The sequence below is a fragment of the Chelonia mydas genome, chromosome 6 (assembly GCF_015237465.2).
Source record: "Chelonia mydas isolate rCheMyd1 chromosome 6, rCheMyd1.pri.v2, whole genome shotgun sequence".
Lineage (NCBI taxonomy): Eukaryota > Metazoa > Chordata > Testudines > Cheloniidae > Chelonia > Chelonia mydas.
In genome coordinates, this window is record NC_051246.2 from 849809 (window position 1) to 868821 (window position 19013).

Below are 19013 nucleotides of genomic sequence, written 5' to 3' on the forward strand. Positions count from 1 at the left end.
ATCACCAGACTTTGCTCCCCATCCTGAGCTGTGGGGAGAACCCAGGCATCCAGGCTCCCAGAGGGTCTGGGAAGGGCCATGCTGAAGGTGAGGAGGCATTGGAGCCATGTCTGGGCCCCCTCCCGGCGCTGAGCCCTGCGGGGAAGCAGGGAACAATGGCAGGATTTCCCCTGCGCCTCCTGCCTCCTTTCAGCCACAGCTACAGGGAGGAGCAGGCTCAGCCCGGCCCCCACAGGGGACAGGCCCCATGTCCCATTCCCTGCCCCCCTGAGCCAGCCTGTCCCCACCCTGGGTTCGGATCGGAGCCGGCGCCCCCCACAGAGGACAGGCCCCATGTCGCCTTCCCTGCCCCCCTGAGCCAGCCTGTCCCCACCCTGGGTTTGGATCAGAGCCGGCATCCCCCGGAGGACACAGACCCCACATCCCATTTCGTGAGCTGACCTACCATCTTTTTCCAGAGGGTTGGGTGTGACCCCCTCCTGACCTATGTGACTCCAGCTGTGAGCCCCCCATCAGTTCTGTGCCCATCCCCTCAGTCCCCGGCCCGTCACACAGCAGGATCGGGGACCCCATGTGGGGCACAAGGAGGGCTCAGCAATACCTGGCAGGTTGGGGGGCTAGGAAGATGACTGGGGAGAGGAAAGGGTTAAAGGATCCCCTTCATATGTCGCACCCAGGAGTCCCCATCTCCCCCCACCCTCAGATCCTCTGCCCATCTGCAAAGGACTCTGGGAAACAAGCAGCACCGCCACCACCCCCTCCCCAACCTGACGGACCAAACCTATCAGGCAGCTGCTGAGTCTGTCTGGAGTGTGGCTAGATGGCTGGGGGGGCTAGGAGCCAGGACTCCTGGGTTCTCTCCCGGCTCTGGGTGGGGAGTGGGGGCTGGGGACCAGGCCGCCTGGGCCCCTGTGCGGGCTGACGTGTGGCGTATCCCTTGCAGGAGGTGAGCGGGGCGCCAGAGCAGCCCCCCCACCACGGCCATGCCGTCCAACGCCCGGGCCGGCAGCCTCAAGGATCCCGAGGTGGCCGAGCTCTTCTTCAAGGACGACCCCGAGAAGCTGTTTGTGGATCTGCGGGAGATCGGCCATGGCAGCTTCGGGGCCGTCTACTTCGTGAGTGGCTATGGGCCCTGCCCCGGGGGCTCCCCTGGCCTTCCTGCCCCCCCCCCCCCCACTCCTAACCATACCCCTTTCCCTGGCCCCGCCTCCTCACCAGCCCCGCCCCTCTCCTTGGCCCTGGCCCACCACCTCACCCTTCCTGACTCCACCCCCTTCCCTGCCCCTTCCTCTTTTCTGGGGCCCTGCTCCTCCTCCCGGCCTGTCCCTGTTCCCCATGGGGTTCCTCCCCTCCCCCGGGCTGGCTCTGGGAGGGTCTCTGCCCTGTGGGGCTCCCCTGGCCAGCCCGCTCTGACCCCCCTCTGCCCGGCAGGCACGCGACATGCGCAGCAACGAGGTGGTGGCCATCAAGAAGATGTCGTACAGTGGGAAGCAATCCAATGAGGTGAGCCCCCAGCTCTTGCAGGGGGGTGGGGGGACTTAACAGACCCGGGGTAGAACCCAGGAGTCCTGGCTCCCAGCCCTTCCCCCATTGTGACCCTGCTGTCTGAGCTGGGATAGAACCCAGGTGTCCGAGCTCCCAGTCCCACTCTCCCTCTCCCCCCCCGAGCTGGGATAGAACCCAGGTGTCCAGGCTTCCAGTCCCCCATCCCCCCGAGCTGGGATAGAACCCAGGCGTCCGGGCTCCCAGTCCCCCAGGCGTCCGGGCTGGGATAGAACCCAGGCATCCGGGCTCCCAGTCCCCCATCTCCCCCTAGCTGGAATAGAACCCAGGCGTCCGGGCTCCCAGTCCCCCAGGCGTCCGGGCTGGGATAGAACCCAGGCATCCGGGCTCCCAGTCCCCCATCTCCCCCTAGCTGGAATAGAACCCAGGCGTCCGGGCTCCCAGTCCCCCAGGCGTCCGGGCTGGGATAGAACCCAGGCGTCCAGGCTCCCAGTCCCCCCTCCCCCCAAGCTGGGATAGAACCCAGGCGTCCCGGCTCCCAGTCCCCCCTCCCCCCGAGCTGGGATAGAACCCAGGCGTCCGAGCTCCCAGCCCCTAAGCGCATGTGGCTGTCTCTCAGAAATGGCAGGACATCATTAAGGAGGTGAAGTTCCTGCAGAAGCTACGACACCCCAACACCATCGAGTACAAGGGCTGCTACCTGCGGGAACACACGGCCTGGGTGAGTGGGGGCCGGGGGTGTTCGGGGTGGGAGGTTTGGATGTCAGGGCGGGGGGGTGTGCAGTGAGGAGCCACGTGGAAGTGGGGTGGGGTGTGAGGGGGTGGCAGGGGCGGGTTGGGTATAGCGGCCCCCCCACACTCACCCCTTGTGTCCCCCCACAGCTGGTGATGGAGTACTGCCTGGGCTCTGCCTCAGACCTGCTGGAGGGTGAGTGCCTGGGGCGCGGAGCCGCGGGGGGGACTGTACCCCAAAGGGGGCTGGGGGGGCTGCTCTGACCCCTCTCTCTGCCCCCAGTGCACAAGAAGCCGCTGCAGGAGGTGGAGATCGCGGCCATCACCCACGGAGCGCTGCAGGGCCTGGCCTACCTCCATTGCCACAACATGATCCACAGGTACCCCCCGTCTGTGCCCATCTCTTCCTTTCCGGGCTTACCCCGCCCCCATCCCCCTCGTGTGTGCCCACCTCTTCCTCCGCCTCCCCGTCCCCCAGTCTGTCGTCCTCCCCCTCCACCCCGTCTGTCCCCGTCTCGTCCTCCCCTGCCCCCCAGGTCTGTCCCCGCCTCTTCCTCCCCTGTCCCACCCCTGCCCCCATACCCCCTGGTCTGTCCCTGTCGCCTCCCACCGCTGGGGATGGCTCCCCCCTGCCCCCCAGTCTGTCCCCGTTCCCCCTCCAGGGCTGGCTGTCCAGATGCTGAGCGTTGTCCCCGGGCAGAGGGGGCGTTCGTGGGGCCGTCCGGGTGCTGAGCGCTCTCCCCAGGAAGGGGGGGCTGTCTGTGGGGCTGTCTGGGCACTGAGCGCTCTCTCCAGGAAGGGGGGTGTCCGAGGGGCTCTCCAGGCCCCGGGAAGGGGGGCATCCGTGGGGCTGTCCAGGCGCTGAGCGCTCTCTCTCTCCGGACCCCGCAGGGACGTGAAGGCCGGGAACATCCTGCTGACGGAGCCGGGGCAGGTGAAGCTTGGGGACTTTGGCTCGGCCTCCATCATCGCCCCCGCCAACTCCTTCGTGGGCACGCCGTACTGGTGAGGGGCCGGGCTGGGCGGGGGAGGCCAGGGGCCAGGGCCCGGGGAGCTCACCCCGTCTTTTTGTCTGTCTGCCCCAGGATGGCCCCCGAGGTGATTCTGGCCATGGACGAGGGGCAGTACGATGGGAAGGTGGACGTCTGGTCGCTCGGCATCACCTGCATTGAGCTGGGTAGGCTGGGCAGAGGCGGGGGTGGGCGGGCCGCGCTGGGCAGGGGCAGCAGAGGCAGGGGGGTGGGTGGTGCTGGGCAGGGGTGGGTGGTGCTGGGGAGGGGTGGGGGGCCGGCTGCTGACGCATCTCTCTCCCCCCAGCGGAGCGCAAGCCGCCTCTCTTCAACATGAATGCAATGAGTGCCTTATACCACATCGCCCAGAACGAGTCCCCCGGCCTGCAGTCTAGCCACTGGTGAGCCCCCAATTCCCACGCTCCCAAGCTGTGGGTGCAGCTCGTGCCAAGCCGCCGGGGCCACCAGCCAAAGGCACCTGGGTGCCCCTCGGTGCCCGCTGGCCTCGCCTGGGAACGGGCTCCCCCGCGGGGCTATTTCTGGCTGTCGCTTGCCCGCTGGCACAGAGCCAGCCTCACAAACCCCCTCTCGCCCGACCGAGCTGCACGGGGGTCTGGGCAGTCGCTGGGCTCCTGTCTGTGCTGGGCTCCTCACTCCACACCTTTGGATTTGCTGCTGGGTAGAGACCAGCCCTGGGCAGGGTCCCTGGGTCACACTCCACCACCAGGACTCCTGGGGTCTCTCCCTGCTCAGTATGGGAGTGGGGTCTAGTGGTTAGAGCGGGGGGGTGGGAGCCAGGACTCCTGGGGTCGCTCGGGATGGGAGTGGTGTCTAGAGGTTAGAGCGGGGGGGCAGGAGCCTGGGTTCTCTCCCAGCTCTGGGAGGGGAGCGTGGTCCCGTGGTTAGTGCGTGGGTGGGGCCAGGACTCCTAAGTTTGCTCCCTGGTGGTGAATTGCCCCCCCATGGGGTGAGCCATCTTGCCCCAGCTGACTCTCTGGTGTCAAGGGATGGCCCTGCCCCCACTCCGGTTTATCTGTTTCTGCTTCCCCAGGTCCGAGTATTTCCGGAACTTCGTGGACTCCTGCCTGCAGAAAATCCCCCAAGACCGGCCCACCTCGGATGTGCTGCTCAAGGTAAGCCCCGGCCGGTCTCCCAAATTGGCTAGCTGGGGGGGTGGACAGGAGCATGTGAAGGGTCCTTGGTGTCCCCGGGGCACCGTCCGTCACTGACCCCACCCCCGTGCCCCAGCAGCACCGGTTCCTCCTGCGGGAGCGGCCCCAGACGGTGATCATGGACCTGATTCAGCGCACCAAGGACGCCGTGCGGGAGCTGGACAACCTGCAGTACCGCAAGATGAAGAAAATCCTCTTCCAGGAGGCGCAGAACGGCCCCAACGCCGAGGCACCTGACGAGGAGGAGGTGAGAGCGGCGTTACCTGGCCCCGGGCTCCCCGTGTGCCCCACCCCGGAGGGGCCGGTCCCAGCGCCGGACTGGGGTCCCCATGTGCCCAGCCCCCACCCCACCTCACCCCAGAGACGGTGCATTGACTTTCGTCCCTCCCCCAGGAAGTGGAGCAGTTCATGCACCGGACGGGCACCATCAACAGCATGGAGAGCAGCCACTCGGTGCCCAGCATGTCCATCAGCGCCAGCAGCCAGAGCAGCAGCGTCAACAGCCTGGCGGACGCTTCCGACGAGGACGAGGGAGCGGAGATCGCCATGATGCAGGAGGGGGAGCACACGGTCACCTCCAACAGCTCCGTCATCCACCGCCTGCCGGTACCACGCGGGCAGCCCGCACTCCTGGGGCCTACCCCGGTGCTGGGAGGGGAGTGGGGTGTCCTGGAGACCCAGGCCCGGTGCTGTGGGACTGCCAGGACTCGGGGGACTCCCCGCAGGACTCGCTGTCCAGGGCAAGGGGCCTCCTGGGTCCGACCTCGGAGTGTCCAGCCCCCTGTTCACCCCGTGAGCTCCCTGCAGCCAGTCCCCCTGGACGGGCCCTGGGGCAGCCGGAGGGGCCCTGCCCCCCACTCGGCAGCCAGCGTGTGCCACAGACGGGTGGTTATCCAGCGGAGGACAGGGCTTGTTAGCACAGACATCAGGGACTTTCAGCCACGGATCCCAGGCCTGGTGCCCTGGACTCCCCTCCCGAGTCCCAAACAGGAGCCTGCCCTGTTCCAGCCGCCTGGCCCCAGCCCGCCTGTTTCCCTCCTCGGTCCTTTGTCTCTTTCCCGGGCCTGCAGGTCACCTCCTCGGCACCGACACCCCGGCTGGTCCTTGCAGAGGATGGGCCCAGCCATCGGCTGCCAGGCTACAGTGTCGGCCATTCTCTGTCCCAGGCAGCCAGTCACAGTCACACCTGCCCTCCAGGGGGCGCTGCAGCCATCACCCACCCTCATCCTCCCCCCAGACACTTGAGTGACACACAGGGGAAACTGAGGCACACATAGTATTCAGAGAAAACAATAAGAACACTCCCGCTTTGTGGGTCTGATGGTTAGAGCGGAGGGCCGAGAGTCAGGACTCCTGGGTCCCATCCCCTCTCTCTCCATCGCCCGCCAGGGCCATGATAACCTGTACGATGACCCGTACCAGCCGGAGATGGAGCCCCAGAGTTCCTCCTCGGCTGCCCGGCGCCGCGCATACTGCCGCAACCGGGACCATTTTGCCACCATCCGCACGGCCTCACTGGTAAGGGGCGGGGAATGGGCTGAGAGGGGGTGCTGTGCTGGAGTGGGGGGTGGGGCAGGCAGGCTCCCCATATGGGAGGAGCTGGGGGCCCCCACGGAGGTAGGGTGCGGTTAGCAGGTGGGGCTGGCGGGGGGCAGAGGATGGGGGGGCTGGGGTGAGGTTACTGGGTGGGGCCAGGAGATGGGCAGGGTCAGCAGCTGACTGGGTGAGGCTGCTGGGCCAGGTTGCTGGGCGGGGTCGTGTGGTGGAGTCGGGATGGGCTGGGTCATGGGGCAGGCTGGATGGGGTGGGCAGGGTCAGGGTGGGGTCATGGGGTCAGGCAGGACTGGGTTAGGGAGTGGGGTGGGTGGTGTTGGGCTGGGCGGGGTCCGGGGTTGGGCTGGGCAGTGTCAGGGTGGGGTTGCAGGGTGGGGTTAGGGGTTGGACTGGGCGGGGCTGGGGCGGGGTTGCTGGGTGAGGTCAGGGGCCAGGGTGGGGTTGCTGGGTGGGGCCAGGGGTGGGGCCAGGGGCGGGGTCAGGGTGGGGTTGCTGGGTGGGGTCAGGGGCCAGGGTGGGGCTGCTGGGCGGGGTCAGGGGGCGGGGCCAGGGTGGGGTTGCTGGGTGGGGCCAGGGTGGTGGTGCTGGGCGGGGCCAGGGTGGGGCTGCTGGGTAGGGTCAGGGGCCAGGGGCCATGGTGGGGTTGCTGGGTGGGGTCTGGGGCCAGGGTGGGGTTGCTGGGCGGGGTCAGGGGGCGGGGCCAGGGTGGGGTTGCTGGGCGGAGTCTGGGGTCAGGGTGGGGCTGTGGGCAGGGGCGGGGCCAGGGTGGGGCTGCGGGGCGGGGGCGGGGTCAGGGGGTGGGGCCAGGGGGTGGGGCCGCTGGGCGGGGGCGGGGCCAGGGGGCGGGGGCGGGGCTGCGGGGCGGGGGGTGGGGCTGCTGGGTGGGGGCGGGGGTGGGGTTGCGGGGTGGGGTTGCTGGGCGGGGGCGGGGGGTGGGGCCGCTGGGCGGGGCCAGGGGGTGGGGTTGCGGGGCGGGGCCGGGGGCGGGCCCTGAGGGGTGGCTCGGCGTGCTCAGAGCCCCGCCCCGCCCAGGTGACCCGGCAGATCCAGGAGCACGAGCAGGACTCGGCGCTGCGGGAGCAGATGAGCGGCTACAAGCGCATGCGGCGCCAGCACCAGAAGCAGCTCCTGGCGCTGGAGAACAAGCTGCGGGCGGAGCTGGACGAGCACCAGCTGCGGCTCGACAAGGAGCTGGAGGCCCATCGCAGCAGCTTCAGCGCCGAGGCCGAGAAGCTGGCCAAGAAGCACCAGGCCATCTTCGAGAAGGAGGTGGGGCCGGGGGCAGGGGGCGGGGGGTGGGGGCTGGCGGGGAGCCGCGGGGAGCCGCTCACCCCGCTCCCTGCCCCGCAGGCCAAGGCGGCGCTGGCCGAGGAGAAGAAGTTCCAGCAGCACATCCTGGGCCAGCAGAAGAAGGAGCTGAGCAGCCTGCTGGAGTCCCAGAAACGGCAGTACAAGCTGCGCAAGGAGCAGCTCAAGGAGGTGACGGGAGGGGGCCCCGGGGGGTGGGTTGCTGCGGCCCCCAGCCCAGACCCTGCTCCCCTCCCGGAGCCGGGAACAGACCCTGCTCCCCGCTCCCCTCCCGGAGCCGGGAACAGACCCTGCTCCCCTCCCGGAGCCGGGAACAGACCCTGCTCCCCTCCCGGAGCCGGGAACAGACCCTGCTCCCCTCCCGGAGCCGGGAACAGACCCTGCTCCCCTCCCGGAGCCGGGAACAGACCCTGCTCCCCTCCCGGAGCCGGGAACAGACCCTGCTCCCCTCCCGGAGCCGGGAACAGACCCTGCTCCCCTCCCGGAGCCGGGAACAGACCCTGCTCCCCTCCCGGAGCCGGGAACAGACCCCACCCCCAAACCGTGCTCCCCTCCCGGAGCCGGGAACAGACCCCGCTCCCCTCCCGACCCTGCTCCCCTCCCGGAGCCGGGAACAGACCCCACCCCCAGACCGTGCTCCCCTCCCGGAGCCGGGAACAGACCCTGCTCCCCTCCTGACCCTGCTCCCCTCCCGGAGCCGGGAACAGACCCCCCCCCCAACCCCCAGACCCTGCTCCCCTCCCGGAGCCGGGAACAGGCCCCCCCGGAGCCGGGGAACCAAGCCAGGGCTCCTGGCTCCAAGCCCCCGTCCCCGCAGGAGCTGCAGGAGAACCAGAGCACGCCGAAGCGGGAGAAGCAGGAGTGGCTGCTGCGGCAGAAGGAGACCCTGCAGCACTGCCAGGCGGAGGAGGAGGCCGGCCTGCTGCGGCGCCAGCGCCAGTACCTGGAGCTGCAGTGCCGCCAGTACAAGCGCAAGATGCTGCTGGCCCGGCACAACCTGGACCAGGACCTGCTGCGCGAGGTGGGCGGGGCTGGGGCGGGGCTGGGGCTGGGGGCGGGGCAGGGGCGGGGCTGGGGGGCGGGGCCGTGGCCCCCCCCCCCCCCCCCCCCCGGGCCTGACGCTGACCCCGCCCCGCAGGACCTGAACAAGAAGCAGACGCAGAAGGACCTGGAGTGCGCCATGCTGCTGCGGCAGCACGAGTCGACGCAGGAGCTGGAGTTCCGGCACCTGCACACGGTGCAGCGCACCCGCACCGAGCTCACCCGCCTGCAGCACCAGACCGAGCTCGGCAACCAGCTGGAGTACAACAAGCGCCGCGAGCAGGAGCTGCGCCAGAAGCACGCCATGGAGGTCCGCCAGCAGCCCAAGAGCCTCAAAGTAGGTGCCGCCCGGGGGCCCCGCCCGCGCAGCCTGGGGGGCCCGCGGCCGGACGGCCAGGAGGCCTGGGCTCTAGGACCGGGCCTGGGGGGCCCGCGGCCAGACGGACAAGAGGCCTGGGCTCTAGAACCGGGCCTGGGGGGCCCGCAGCCGGACGGCCAGGAGGCCTGGGCTCTAGAACCGGCCCTGGGGGGCCCGCGACCGGACGGGCAGGAGAGCTGGGGTTTAGAGCCAGACGGCGAGGAGGCAGGAGATCTAGAGCCTGAGAGCCTGGGGGTTCGAGAGCCAGACGGTGATGTGGCTCTAGAGCATGAGAGCCTGGGGGCTCTGGAGCCAGATGGTGAGGAGGCCGAGGCTCTAGAGCGGGAGAGTCTGGGGCTTCTAGAGCCAGGCCTCGTGGCTCTGGGGGTTCTAAAGCCAGATGGCCAGGAGGCTGAGGTTCTAGACCTGGACGCTCTGGAGCCAGACGGGCAGGAGGCATCCCTAGATCCTGCCCTGGGGGCGCTAGAGCCGTCCACCCCCTGCTGTCTCCCCGGCATGCTGCCCCTGATCCCGGAGGAGGGGGAGGGGCTGCGGGGCCCAGCCGACGGCTGCCCTGCCCCCGAGGACCCCTATGCGGAGCTGCGGCGCGGCCGGGAGGAGGGGTCCAGGCCGGCGCCTGCCCCCTGGGCGCCCCTGCTGCCCCACGCCGTGTGCGCGGGGCTGGCCCTGCTGGTGGCCGCCTACCCCAGCGGGCCGGCCCTGCTGCTGCTGCTGGCGGCGCTGTGGGCCCAGGGCTCGGGGGGCGGGGCCCAGGCGGTGCTGCTGGCCCTGGAGGGGGCGCTGGTGGGGCTGGGCGTCTCCTACGCCCTGCTGCACTCGCTCTTCCTGCTCTCGGGCACCTCCTTCCTGGCCCTGGCCAAGGGGGCGGGGGCGCTGGGCGTGCTGGGGCTGAGCGCCAGGCGGGGCCGGCTCTACGTGCCCGTCATCCTGCTGGCCTCCCACCTGCTGGCCTCGCCCTGGCTCTTCCTGCCGCTCTACCTGCTGATGGCGCTGGCCCGGCGCGCCCTGCGGGGGCTGCCCCACTGCGCCCGCCGCCTCTGGCTGCGCGCCCTGCTGGGCCTGCCCCTGCCCGCCTTCCGCGCCCTGCAGGGCCTGGGGCTGGTCACCGAGGGCGGCCTCTTCCGGCTCTTCCCCAAGACCAACAAGGGCGGCTTCCGCAGCCGGCTGCCCGTGCCCGCCCCCCGCCCTCCCGCCCCGCCGGCCTGGCCCCGCCGCACCCTGGCCCTGCTGGCCCGGCCCGTGCGTGCCCTCAACCAGCGCCTGCTGCGGCTGGCGCGGGAGCTGAGCGCCCGCCTGCCCCCGGCCGCCCTGCACCACCTCAAGGGCCTGCGGGTGCTGCGGGAGGAGCGGCCCAGCCGCATCCCCCGGCTGGTGGGCAGGGGGCGCCGCGGGCAGGGCTGGAGGGCTGGCCCCATGGCCCAGGGGGGCCGGGCTGCCTCCAGCGGGGGACGCCGCAGCACCCCTGGGGACCCCCGTGCAGCCCGCCGGCCCTGGAGGTGAGGCCACCAGCCCCCCCCCACTTGTTTTTGGCTTGGGAACCAGCCACGCCCCTGTGCCGCCCAGTGATTGGCTGGGGACGAGCCACAGCCCTGTGACAGCGTGAACAGGCCCCGCCCCTCTTCCTGGTTCGGTTGGGGGGGCTGTGACAGAGAGTCTCCTCTTTCTCCCCTCTGTGCTGGGATCCATCCCGCCCCTCCCATCTGAATGTGGGGGTGGGGCAGCTCGGTTCTCCTTCCCCAGCCCCCCCACCAGAGCACAGGCTGAGGGCGAGCCCCAGGCCTCCCCAAAATCCACAGCAGGGTGTCCCGTGCTCCTGGGCTTCTCTGGGCATCCCCTACCAGAGCGCTCCATGGCCCAGCGGGGGGGGATGTGACCCCAAAGGCAGGCGGCTCCCATGGCTCATTGGGGAGGATGTGACCCCCAAAGGCAGGCGACCCCCATGGCCCAGCATCAGGGATGTGACCCCAGTATCTTGGGGGGTTATGTTTTGCCAAGGGGGTCGAAGGGGACTGAACCCCACTCTGGGTGCTCTGTGTAGGGGTCCAGGGCTGGAGGGCACAGCTGCAGTGTCTGCTATGGAGGAAAGAATCACCTAACCCTTGCCCCCCAGGAGCCGGCGGGGGTGCAGTGGGGGGGCCTGGGGGGAAGGGCAGCAGTTGGGTGGTTGAAGGGAGGACTGGGGGGGATGTGACCCCTTCACCCAGGGGTGCTGCTATCGGGGCCAGCCGTTTGTGTCTGTCTCTGAGCCGGCCACGGCCCCCCGCAAACGCTATCCAAGCCCCTGGGGCAGGGGCTCGATTCTCCGCTAGTTGCAGGCCCCACAACACTATCCGCCCCCTCAGAAATAGAGGGGGGCTCCCATCCGGCCGCAAGCGCCGGGGGAAGGTGCGTTTCCGCTCCCAGCTCCGAGGGGCGGCCCTAGGTGATTCTTTCCCCGGAGACGGCTTTGTTTTCCCCATCTCTGTAACCCCGCTCCCCTCGGGGGAGACTTGAACGTATTTATTTGCAGATGCCTTTACGTTTTGTGTGTGTGTGTGTGTGCGTTTTTTTATGTAAGTGATCAAACACGTTATTTTTTGTTTGTTTTGGGGTAAATCTGTGATATTTCTTTTTTTATTTGACTGAAAACAGGAGAAATAAAATAAAAATAATCACAGATTTTCCAAAAATGGGAGAGTCTAAATCTTCTTTTGTGTTAAATTAACTTCTTATCAATTGCTTGGGGGAAGGTGAACCCTTTGCTTTCCTTCAAACCCTTCCCCCCCCGTGGTTTTTGGCAGCCCTTGGGTAACGCTGATTTCATTTGCTGCAGTTTTAGAAAATCTCATTGGTGGTTTTGTGGAGCGCCTTTATTTATCGCACTTGTCGGAGCGAATCTGGGATGAGTTTTCTTCCTGTTTGAAGCCAATGATGAATATTTATATTTGCTCCAGTTTATGAAATTTATGATTCTTTTTTATTTCTCTCTTTAGTCCCTTTAGTCTTATTTCTTTATTCCTGTTTCTGAGGCAAATACTTTTTTGTCCTCGTTAGAATTTAATTTCCCGCCCGCCCTTAGTGAATTTAGAAATCCCCCCGCCCCATTCAGTAAATTCAGCAACTTTCTTTGTTTCCCCCTGTTTTGGGCCTAAATCTGAGTGTTTTTGTTCTATTTACCCTGGGCTTGCTCAACCTGGGGTTTTTTTAAGGTTCTTCCATTTTGGGGAAAGTTGCATTTCACCAGCATTTGTGTTTTTAAAACTCATTTGTCCAAGGTTTGATCCATCACTTTAATATCTGGGGGGGTTATTTTCTCCTATTTTTAGTACAGCTGTGATTATTCCTCGAGTTGAAAGCCGGGTGGAGGGGGGTCATTTCTTTTAGATCATCTAGTCTGACCTGTATGTCCGAGGAAAGCAAATTTCAGCCGTCCCAGGCCCTATTTCAGAAAAGTCCGTTGTATTTGTTTTCTAGTTCAACTAGGAATTAATTCAGGGCAGCTTGACGGAGATCAGACGAGATGTTCACAAGAGTCCCCTCCAGGCTGAAAATCTATTCATCTTATTGCTTGGTTTTGTTGATGTATTTTCCCTGGCGCTCTCCAGCCTTTTACCAATATTGTAATGTTTTAATTTAATTTCCCCCAGGTTTGGTCCATGTTATTGATTTGTATTTGCCCATTTTTCTACAAGATCGATGGGTTTGTATTTCATTTGCTGCTCTGGTAGCCCAGTTTCCGGTCAATGTAAAACTAGGACCAGGACTGGCCCGAACGTGGAGCCATAATCTAACCCTGACCATGCTACTAGGCTTGGCCAAACATTGAAGTGATCGGATTTCACCAATTTGGGGCACATTTCTCCCAGTCTGGGCCCCAGGTGGGTGACATCTGACGATTTTTACTTGATTTTTATCAGTTTGTGAGCAAACCATTGGTGCAAGGCTCTCCATTTTCGGATGATTTCTCTCTGGTTTTGACCAGGGAATTGGTGCCGTGGGATATTTTTAGCTGATCTGGGAAGGGGGGTAGCTTTCCCCAGTTTTTGGGGCAGCCTGTTGCTTTTTGCCTGGGGTTGGCCCACGGTGTCCTTGGCAGTCGCACCTCCCCTGGCTACCCGCTGGCTCCCAGGGTTGGGGGCTGTTTATCCCCCCGCCCCCCGGCCTGTGTGCATGCCATGCATTCCTTTTTTACATTTTGGCTTCCTCTGAATTTGGTTTGACGCATGATTATTTTGGTTCCTTTCCACTTTCAATAAAGGACGGCCCCTTGCAGGGCGCCCTGATGAGCATCTGGTCATTACTGGGAGCTGAAACGCACCTCTCCCCCCCCCCCCCCCCCCCCTTCATCCAGGCCCCCAGGGCACGCCCCCCTCACACAGCTCCTAGGCAGGGCAAAGGGGTCACTGGCAGGACAAAGGTCACGTGCCCTGACCATGGGACAATGGGGGCAAATTGCGGGGGGTCTAGGCAGGGCAAAGGTCACATGCCCCCGCCATGGGACATTGGGGGCTGGTCCTGGGGGGTCACAGGCAGGGCAAAGGTCACATCCCCCACCATGGGATGATGGGGGCAGACTGTGGGTCCCGAGCAGGACAAAGGTCATATGTCCTGCTCATGGGACAATGGGGGCGGGTCGTGGGGGTCACAGGCATGTCATAGGCAAAGCCCCCTTGAACACAGCAGCACAAGTGGGTCTCAGCCCCTGTGGTCAAGACAGGGCAAAGGTCGCCATCCAGGGAAGGGGGAGGATGGGGAAGGGAGGGTCCAAAGCTGCCTCTTCTTGTGTGCCTGCCCCCCCAGCCTGCCGAGGTCAAAGGTCACGTCTCCCCTGGTGCGGCGCCCCTCCCCCTGGGCTCCCTGGGCGGGGCTGACAGTCGAACACCCTGGCGATGGCTGGGGGTTCCCGGGGGGAGAGCGGCGCCCTCCGGGCTGCGCCTGGTGTGTCTGTGTCTCTAACGTTTGCTCCTGTCTCTCTCCTCCCGTCCCGTCCCGTCCCGTCCTGTCCCCTCCCCTCCTCGCCCGCCGGCCCCCCGCCCCCGCGGCCCCGCCCCAGTCCAAGGAGCTGCAGATCAAGAAGCAGTTCCAGGACACGTGTAAGATCCAGACACGGCAGTACAAGGCCCTGCGCAACCACCTGCTGGAGACCACGGCCAAGAGCGAGCACAAGGGCATCCTCAAGCGCCTCAAGGACGAGCAGACGCGCAAGCTGGCCATCCTGGCGGAGCAGTACGACCACAGCATCAACGAGATGCTCTCCACCCAGGCCGTAGGTCGCCGGGCGGCCCCCCTGCCTGCCCCCGGCCTGGGGCCTCCTTCCCCCCCCCGCCCAGCCGGCGTCCCCTAGGGCCCCTGCGGCACGGGATGACGAAGAAGCGTGTTCCCACAGGGGCGGCATGAACCCAAGTGTCCTGGCCAGATAACTGCTCTGCCCTTTTCACGCTTCTTCCTCGTACTCGCCCGCCCACAGCGCATCCGAGCAGATCTGGACTTTCCCTCCCCTTCCCGTCCCAAACTGATGGGGCTGGGACGCTGCAAGTGAGGGCAAGGGGCTCCCCTGTGCCCGCCCCCGCCCCGGAGGGATCCCCTGTGCCCAGCGCCCCCGCAGAGGGCTCCCGGCCGACGCCGTGTCTCCGTGTCGCCCCCTAGCTGCGGCTGGACGAGACGCAGGAGGCCGAGTACCAGGTGCTGCGGATGCAGCTGCAGCAGGAGCTGGAGCTGCTCAATGCCTACCAGAGCAAGATCAAGATCCACACGGAGGCGCAGCACGAGCGGGAGATCAAGGAGCTGGAGCAGCGCGTGTCCATCCGCCGGGCCCTGCTGGAGCAGAGGGTACGGCCCCGGGAGCGGGACCCAGGCGTCCGGGACACCTCCCCTCAGGGGCCCCAGAGACTGGGCTGGGCAGTGGGCCCTGGGCGGCCGGGATGGCGCCCCGAGAGACGGGAGTGGGCACTGGGACCCGGTGTCTGGGACGGCTTCCCTAGGCGGCCCAGTGGCACCCCCGGAGACCGGGCTGGGCGTGGGACCCAGGCGTCCAAGACCGCTCCCTTAGGGTATATTCCCCGCTTCGTCACAGGAGGGAAGGGATTTCTAGGGTTCCAGGTGGGTGGTGCAGACAGGCTGTGGGCCAGGCCACGCCGGGGCCAGGCGTCCGGGTGGGTGCCGGGGAGGGGCCGCGGGACCGGGGAGGGGCGGCCCGGCACTGCCACGCCCTGTCTCCGCAGATCGAGGAGGAGATGCTGGCGCTGCAGAACGAGCGCTCGGAGCGGATCCGCAGCCTGCTGGAGCGGCAGGCCCGGGAGATCGAGGCCTTCGACTCGGAGAGCATGCGGCTCGGCTTCAGTAACATGGCGCTGACGGGCATCCCCGCCGAGGCCTTCACCCAGGGCTACGCCGCGCCCCCCCAGCCCTGGCCCTCCCGCCCCGTGCCCCGCAGCGGCTCCCACTGGAGCCACGGCCTGCAGAACCCCGCCGGCGCCCCCCACGCCTGGCGCCAGCCCCCCCTCCTGGCCCCGCCCCCCTCCGCCTGGCTCCACCCGCCCCCCTCCGCCTCCGCCCCGGGGGGCCGGGCCAACCTGGTGATGCTGCGCAACAGCCCCCAGCCGCTGCGGCGCACGGCCTCCGGGGGCCAGGCCGAGCCGGGCATCAGCCGCTCGGCCAGCGTCACCTCGCACATCCTCAACGGCTCGCACTACTCCTACTCCTGAGCGGGGCGCGGGGCCGGCCGGGGCCCCGGGCGGAGGGACCCAGAGCGCCCTGCTGCTGAGGCCGGAGCCAGCCCCACGGCTCTCCTGGCCCCCAAGGCGGCCCCGGCCTGCCACGGGGCCTGCGCCGGGCGGGCACTGAACTCCGGGCTCCCTGCGAGCCGCCGTCGACCTCCGCTGCTCACCGCCGGCACGCGGGGCCTCGCCTGGCTGCGCCACCCCCTGGGGCCATGCCCGGTACAGAGCGGGATATGGGGACAGGCCTCCTGAGCTGGCCCCCAACTGCCCCATGGAGAGCGATTCCCCACCATGCCCAGCCCTGCGGCCTGCCCCAGAGAAGGCGCCCATGTCCGCTCCTGTGACCACGCTGACACCCCCATATCCACGCAGGAACACACCGGTCCCCTTCCCAGCCCCTCATCCCCCACCCCCACCCGGGACCATTTGATCTTTGTTTTCAAATCTCATTTTTTTCTAATTTCTTTCCCTCTTCCTGTCACTGGGGGCTGGGAGCCAGGACTCCTGGGTTCTCTCCCCAGCTCTGGGAGGGGAGTGGGGGCTGGTGGGTTAAAGCACGGGGGGCTGGGAGCCAGGACTCCTGGGTTCTATCTCCCTATCCCATAGGTGACAGGGTAATTTTCTATATCTTCTTCCACCTAAGGAGCCCTGCGGTACCTGGTATGAGCAAGCCCCCAGGTTTGGGATCAGGGTACCCAGTGGGGGTGCTGTGCCTGGCGGGGGCTCAGCTTCCCTCCCCAATCAGTCAGTTCCCCCAGCCCCCTCCTCTGTTCCACTCCCATGTTCCCCCTTCTCCGGGAGCATCTCTCCAAAGGATAGCAGGGGAGACTGCCCGGATCAGCCCCCACTTTGCCACTGCGAGTGGGCTGCCCCTCTCCTGGACTGCAGTGACATGGGGGGACCTGAAACTGCTTTTTCTATCCCCTCGGGATAGGGGATTCTTGACACTACCTTTTTGTGGTTATGGGGCAGCCTGGAAACACTTCCCCCTTGGAAGTGGGGTGTGTTGATGCAGCGTTTCTGTCAGGCTGAGGGGGGCTGGACACTTCCTCCAGCACAGAAAGGAGAACCTTGAAAACACTGTCCAGTGGGAGCGAGGCCCATGTTGATCTGCTTTTCCCATGCGGGGAGAGAAGCATGAAATCTATTTTCCCAGGACGGCGGCAAATCTTCATACAATTTTCCCGGCATGGGAGAGTTTGCAATACATCGCTCTGTGTGGTGGGGAGACTTGAAACCACTTTTTTCTCTGGCAGGATGGAGAAACTTGAAACCCTCTTTCCATGGTGTGAGAACCTTAAAACATTATTTACTGTCCTAAAGGGGGAAATCTTGACCCAATTATTCCCTGGGAGCTATTTTCCGTTGTGGGGAGGGGGAGGGAGTCACGAAACAACTATTTGCCTGCAAGCAGGAGGGGTGGGGGAGGCAATCTTTTAGCACCCTTTTCCCTCCAAGGTGGCGAATCTTGCTGAGCGGTTTCTGTGGTTTGAGGGTCAAGGAGACAGGAAAGATTTTCTCCTTCATGCCACAGGGGAAGCCTTGGCACAGAGTTTTTCCACATTTATGCAATAAGAGGAAGCTTAAAGCAGATTTGTCTGCTCTTGTGCCATCGTGAAGGGAACTCAAACTGGATTGTGTCCTGCCACGCACTGGGGGAGAAGGTGGTTGGTGTGCTATGGGGAGGAGACTTGAAACAGATTTTTCCTCTCACACCATGGAAAGGGAACTTGAAACAGATTTTCCTGCCCAAACGCCAATGCCCGGGTCCTCTTGGCGTGAATTTCTGCACTTTTTTTTTCATTATTATTTAAGATACACTCATCCAGGACGTTGATGGAACAACAACCACGGAAACCCTGATTCCTCCATTTCTTAATGGATTTTCTAAATAACCACCTTGCCCAACCCCTAATGAGGCTGCTCTTTACAAGGGGTCTGTGGGGGGGACTAATTGCTTTGTTCTGCTAACTAACCACGTGGCTTGCCTGTGGGATCTGGGGGTGGAGGGCTCCGGGGCTGATGTGTAATATATATTGTCCTCTTCTTTTTAACAATCTTTTCCTTTTGGTGCCATAACTCTACCTTGTACAGGTCCCTGCTCTCTGGCTCTCTCCTGTCTCTCATCCCCCCGTCCCGTGTGGGTGGCGCGTGCGTGTGTGTATCTCATATTTTCTTTTTATATATAGAAGAAGGAAAATAAGAAAAAAAAGAGAAATCTGTGTCCTGATGGAATGTATTAAAAGAAAACGAAACAAACCCAACCACTTTTTAAACCCTGCCAAGCCAGGGGGCGAGGAAGAATGGCAAGGGGGGCCGGTGGCAGCGGGCGCTGCCCGCATGGAGAGAAGGGGAAACTTTTAATAAAAATGTTGGATATTATTAAAAAACAAACGCGGCTTGGCTGGGTTTTCTCCATCTGGAGCGGGACTCCTGGGTTCCCTCCCGGCTCTGGGAGGGCCGGGGGGTCAGAGCAGGGGGCTGGGAGCCGGGCTCCTGGTTCTCAGAGCAGGGACAGCGAAGGCTGGGGGCTGACAGACCGCAGCGTCACAGGAGCCCAGGGCTGAGCCATAGAGCTGGCTCTTTCAATGCCAGCTCGGGAGAGTTAAACCCAGCAGAGGGGCCTGGGGTGTCTGCCCAGCTGGGGGTACAGATCCCGGCGGCCCACAGTATGCCCCACCCCAGAGGTGGCTGCATCTTGGTGCAGGGCAAGGGGTCCCCTGGCCCAGCCCCCCTCCCAAGGGGCCACATCCTGGTGCCAGGTGAGGGTTCTCCTGTGCCCAGCTCCCCCCGCGGGGCTGCATCCCAGCACTGAGCAAGGGGTCCCGTGTGCCCAGCCCACCCCCACCCCGAGGGGCCGTGTCCTGGCGCTGAGCGAGGGGTCCCCTGTGCCCAGCCCCCCCACCCCGAGAGGCCATGTCCCAGGGCTGGGTGAGGGGTCCCCTGTGCCCAGCCCCCCCCACCCCGAGAGGCCACGTCCCAGCGCTGGGTGAGGGGTCCCCTGTGCCCAGCCCACCCCCACCCCGAGGGGCCATGTCCCGGCGCTGAGCGAGGGGTCCCCTGTGCCCACCCCGAGGGGCCACGTCCCAGCGCTGGGTGAGGGGTCCCCTGTGCCCAGCCCACCCCCACCCCAAGGGGCCGTGTCCCGGCGCTGAGCGAGGGGTCCCCTGTGCCCAGCCTCCCCCACCCCGAGGGGCTGCGTCCCGGCACAGGGCAGGGGATCCCCCTCTAAACAGCCCCGGCGTCCCACCCTGTATAAACAGCTGCCTCTCGCCTCTTATGTTAATTAGTGGGTTATGTTTGCATAAATTAATTAATAATTCAGAAGGCTGCGGCTGGGAACCCTGTGACCCCGCCCCAGCAGCTGCAATGACTGGAGCCCCGTCTCCTAGCAACCAGCCTCCAGCTCTCGCGGCCCCGAGAGTTGCCATAGCAACAGCCTCCCTGGCCGTTGGGTACCAGCTTGTGCAGCATCCCCGGAAGGGCGGCGAGGGGCGGGTACGGGCCCGATCCTGCCGGGGTCCTGGCCCCCACGGGGCCCCTACCCCAGACCCTGCGTCCCCCGAGCCCCCTTCCCCCGCCCCTGCCGCCCCGCCCCACTGAACCCCCTTCCCCT

At 65.5% G+C, this 19013-nt stretch overlaps 1 protein-coding gene across 6 annotated transcripts; it reads left to right on the forward strand.

The window, feature by feature from the left end:
* TAOK2 (TAO kinase 2) lies at positions 1 to 17791 on the forward strand. Of its 6 annotated transcripts, none has more exons than XM_037898807.1 (20): positions 1 to 87; positions 944 to 1115; positions 1432 to 1503; positions 2123 to 2224; positions 2386 to 2431; positions 2519 to 2615; positions 3127 to 3240; positions 3321 to 3412; positions 3553 to 3646; positions 4297 to 4378; positions 4494 to 4664; positions 4811 to 5023; positions 5807 to 5935; positions 7004 to 7240; positions 7322 to 7450; positions 8097 to 8300; positions 8418 to 8657; positions 13732 to 13944; positions 14325 to 14507; positions 14900 to 17791. In XM_037898807.1, exons 2-20 carry the CDS (start codon positions 984 to 986, stop codon positions 15380 to 15382), a joined length of 3033 nt encoding a protein of 1010 aa, XP_037754735.1. In that variant the 5' UTR covers positions 1 to 87; positions 944 to 983; the 3' UTR covers positions 15383 to 17791. The 6 variants fall into 6 exon arrangements, with proteins under 6 accessions (XP_037754735.1, XP_037754736.1, XP_043404106.1 ...); XM_037898808.1 differs by having other exon boundaries at positions 4497 to 4664; XM_043548171.1 differs by lacking the exons at positions 13732 to 13944; positions 14325 to 14507; positions 14900 to 17791 and adding an exon at positions 8772 to 12961 and having other exon boundaries at positions 8418 to 8720.
* The last annotated feature ends 1222 nt before the right edge of the window (positions 17792 to 19013 follow it).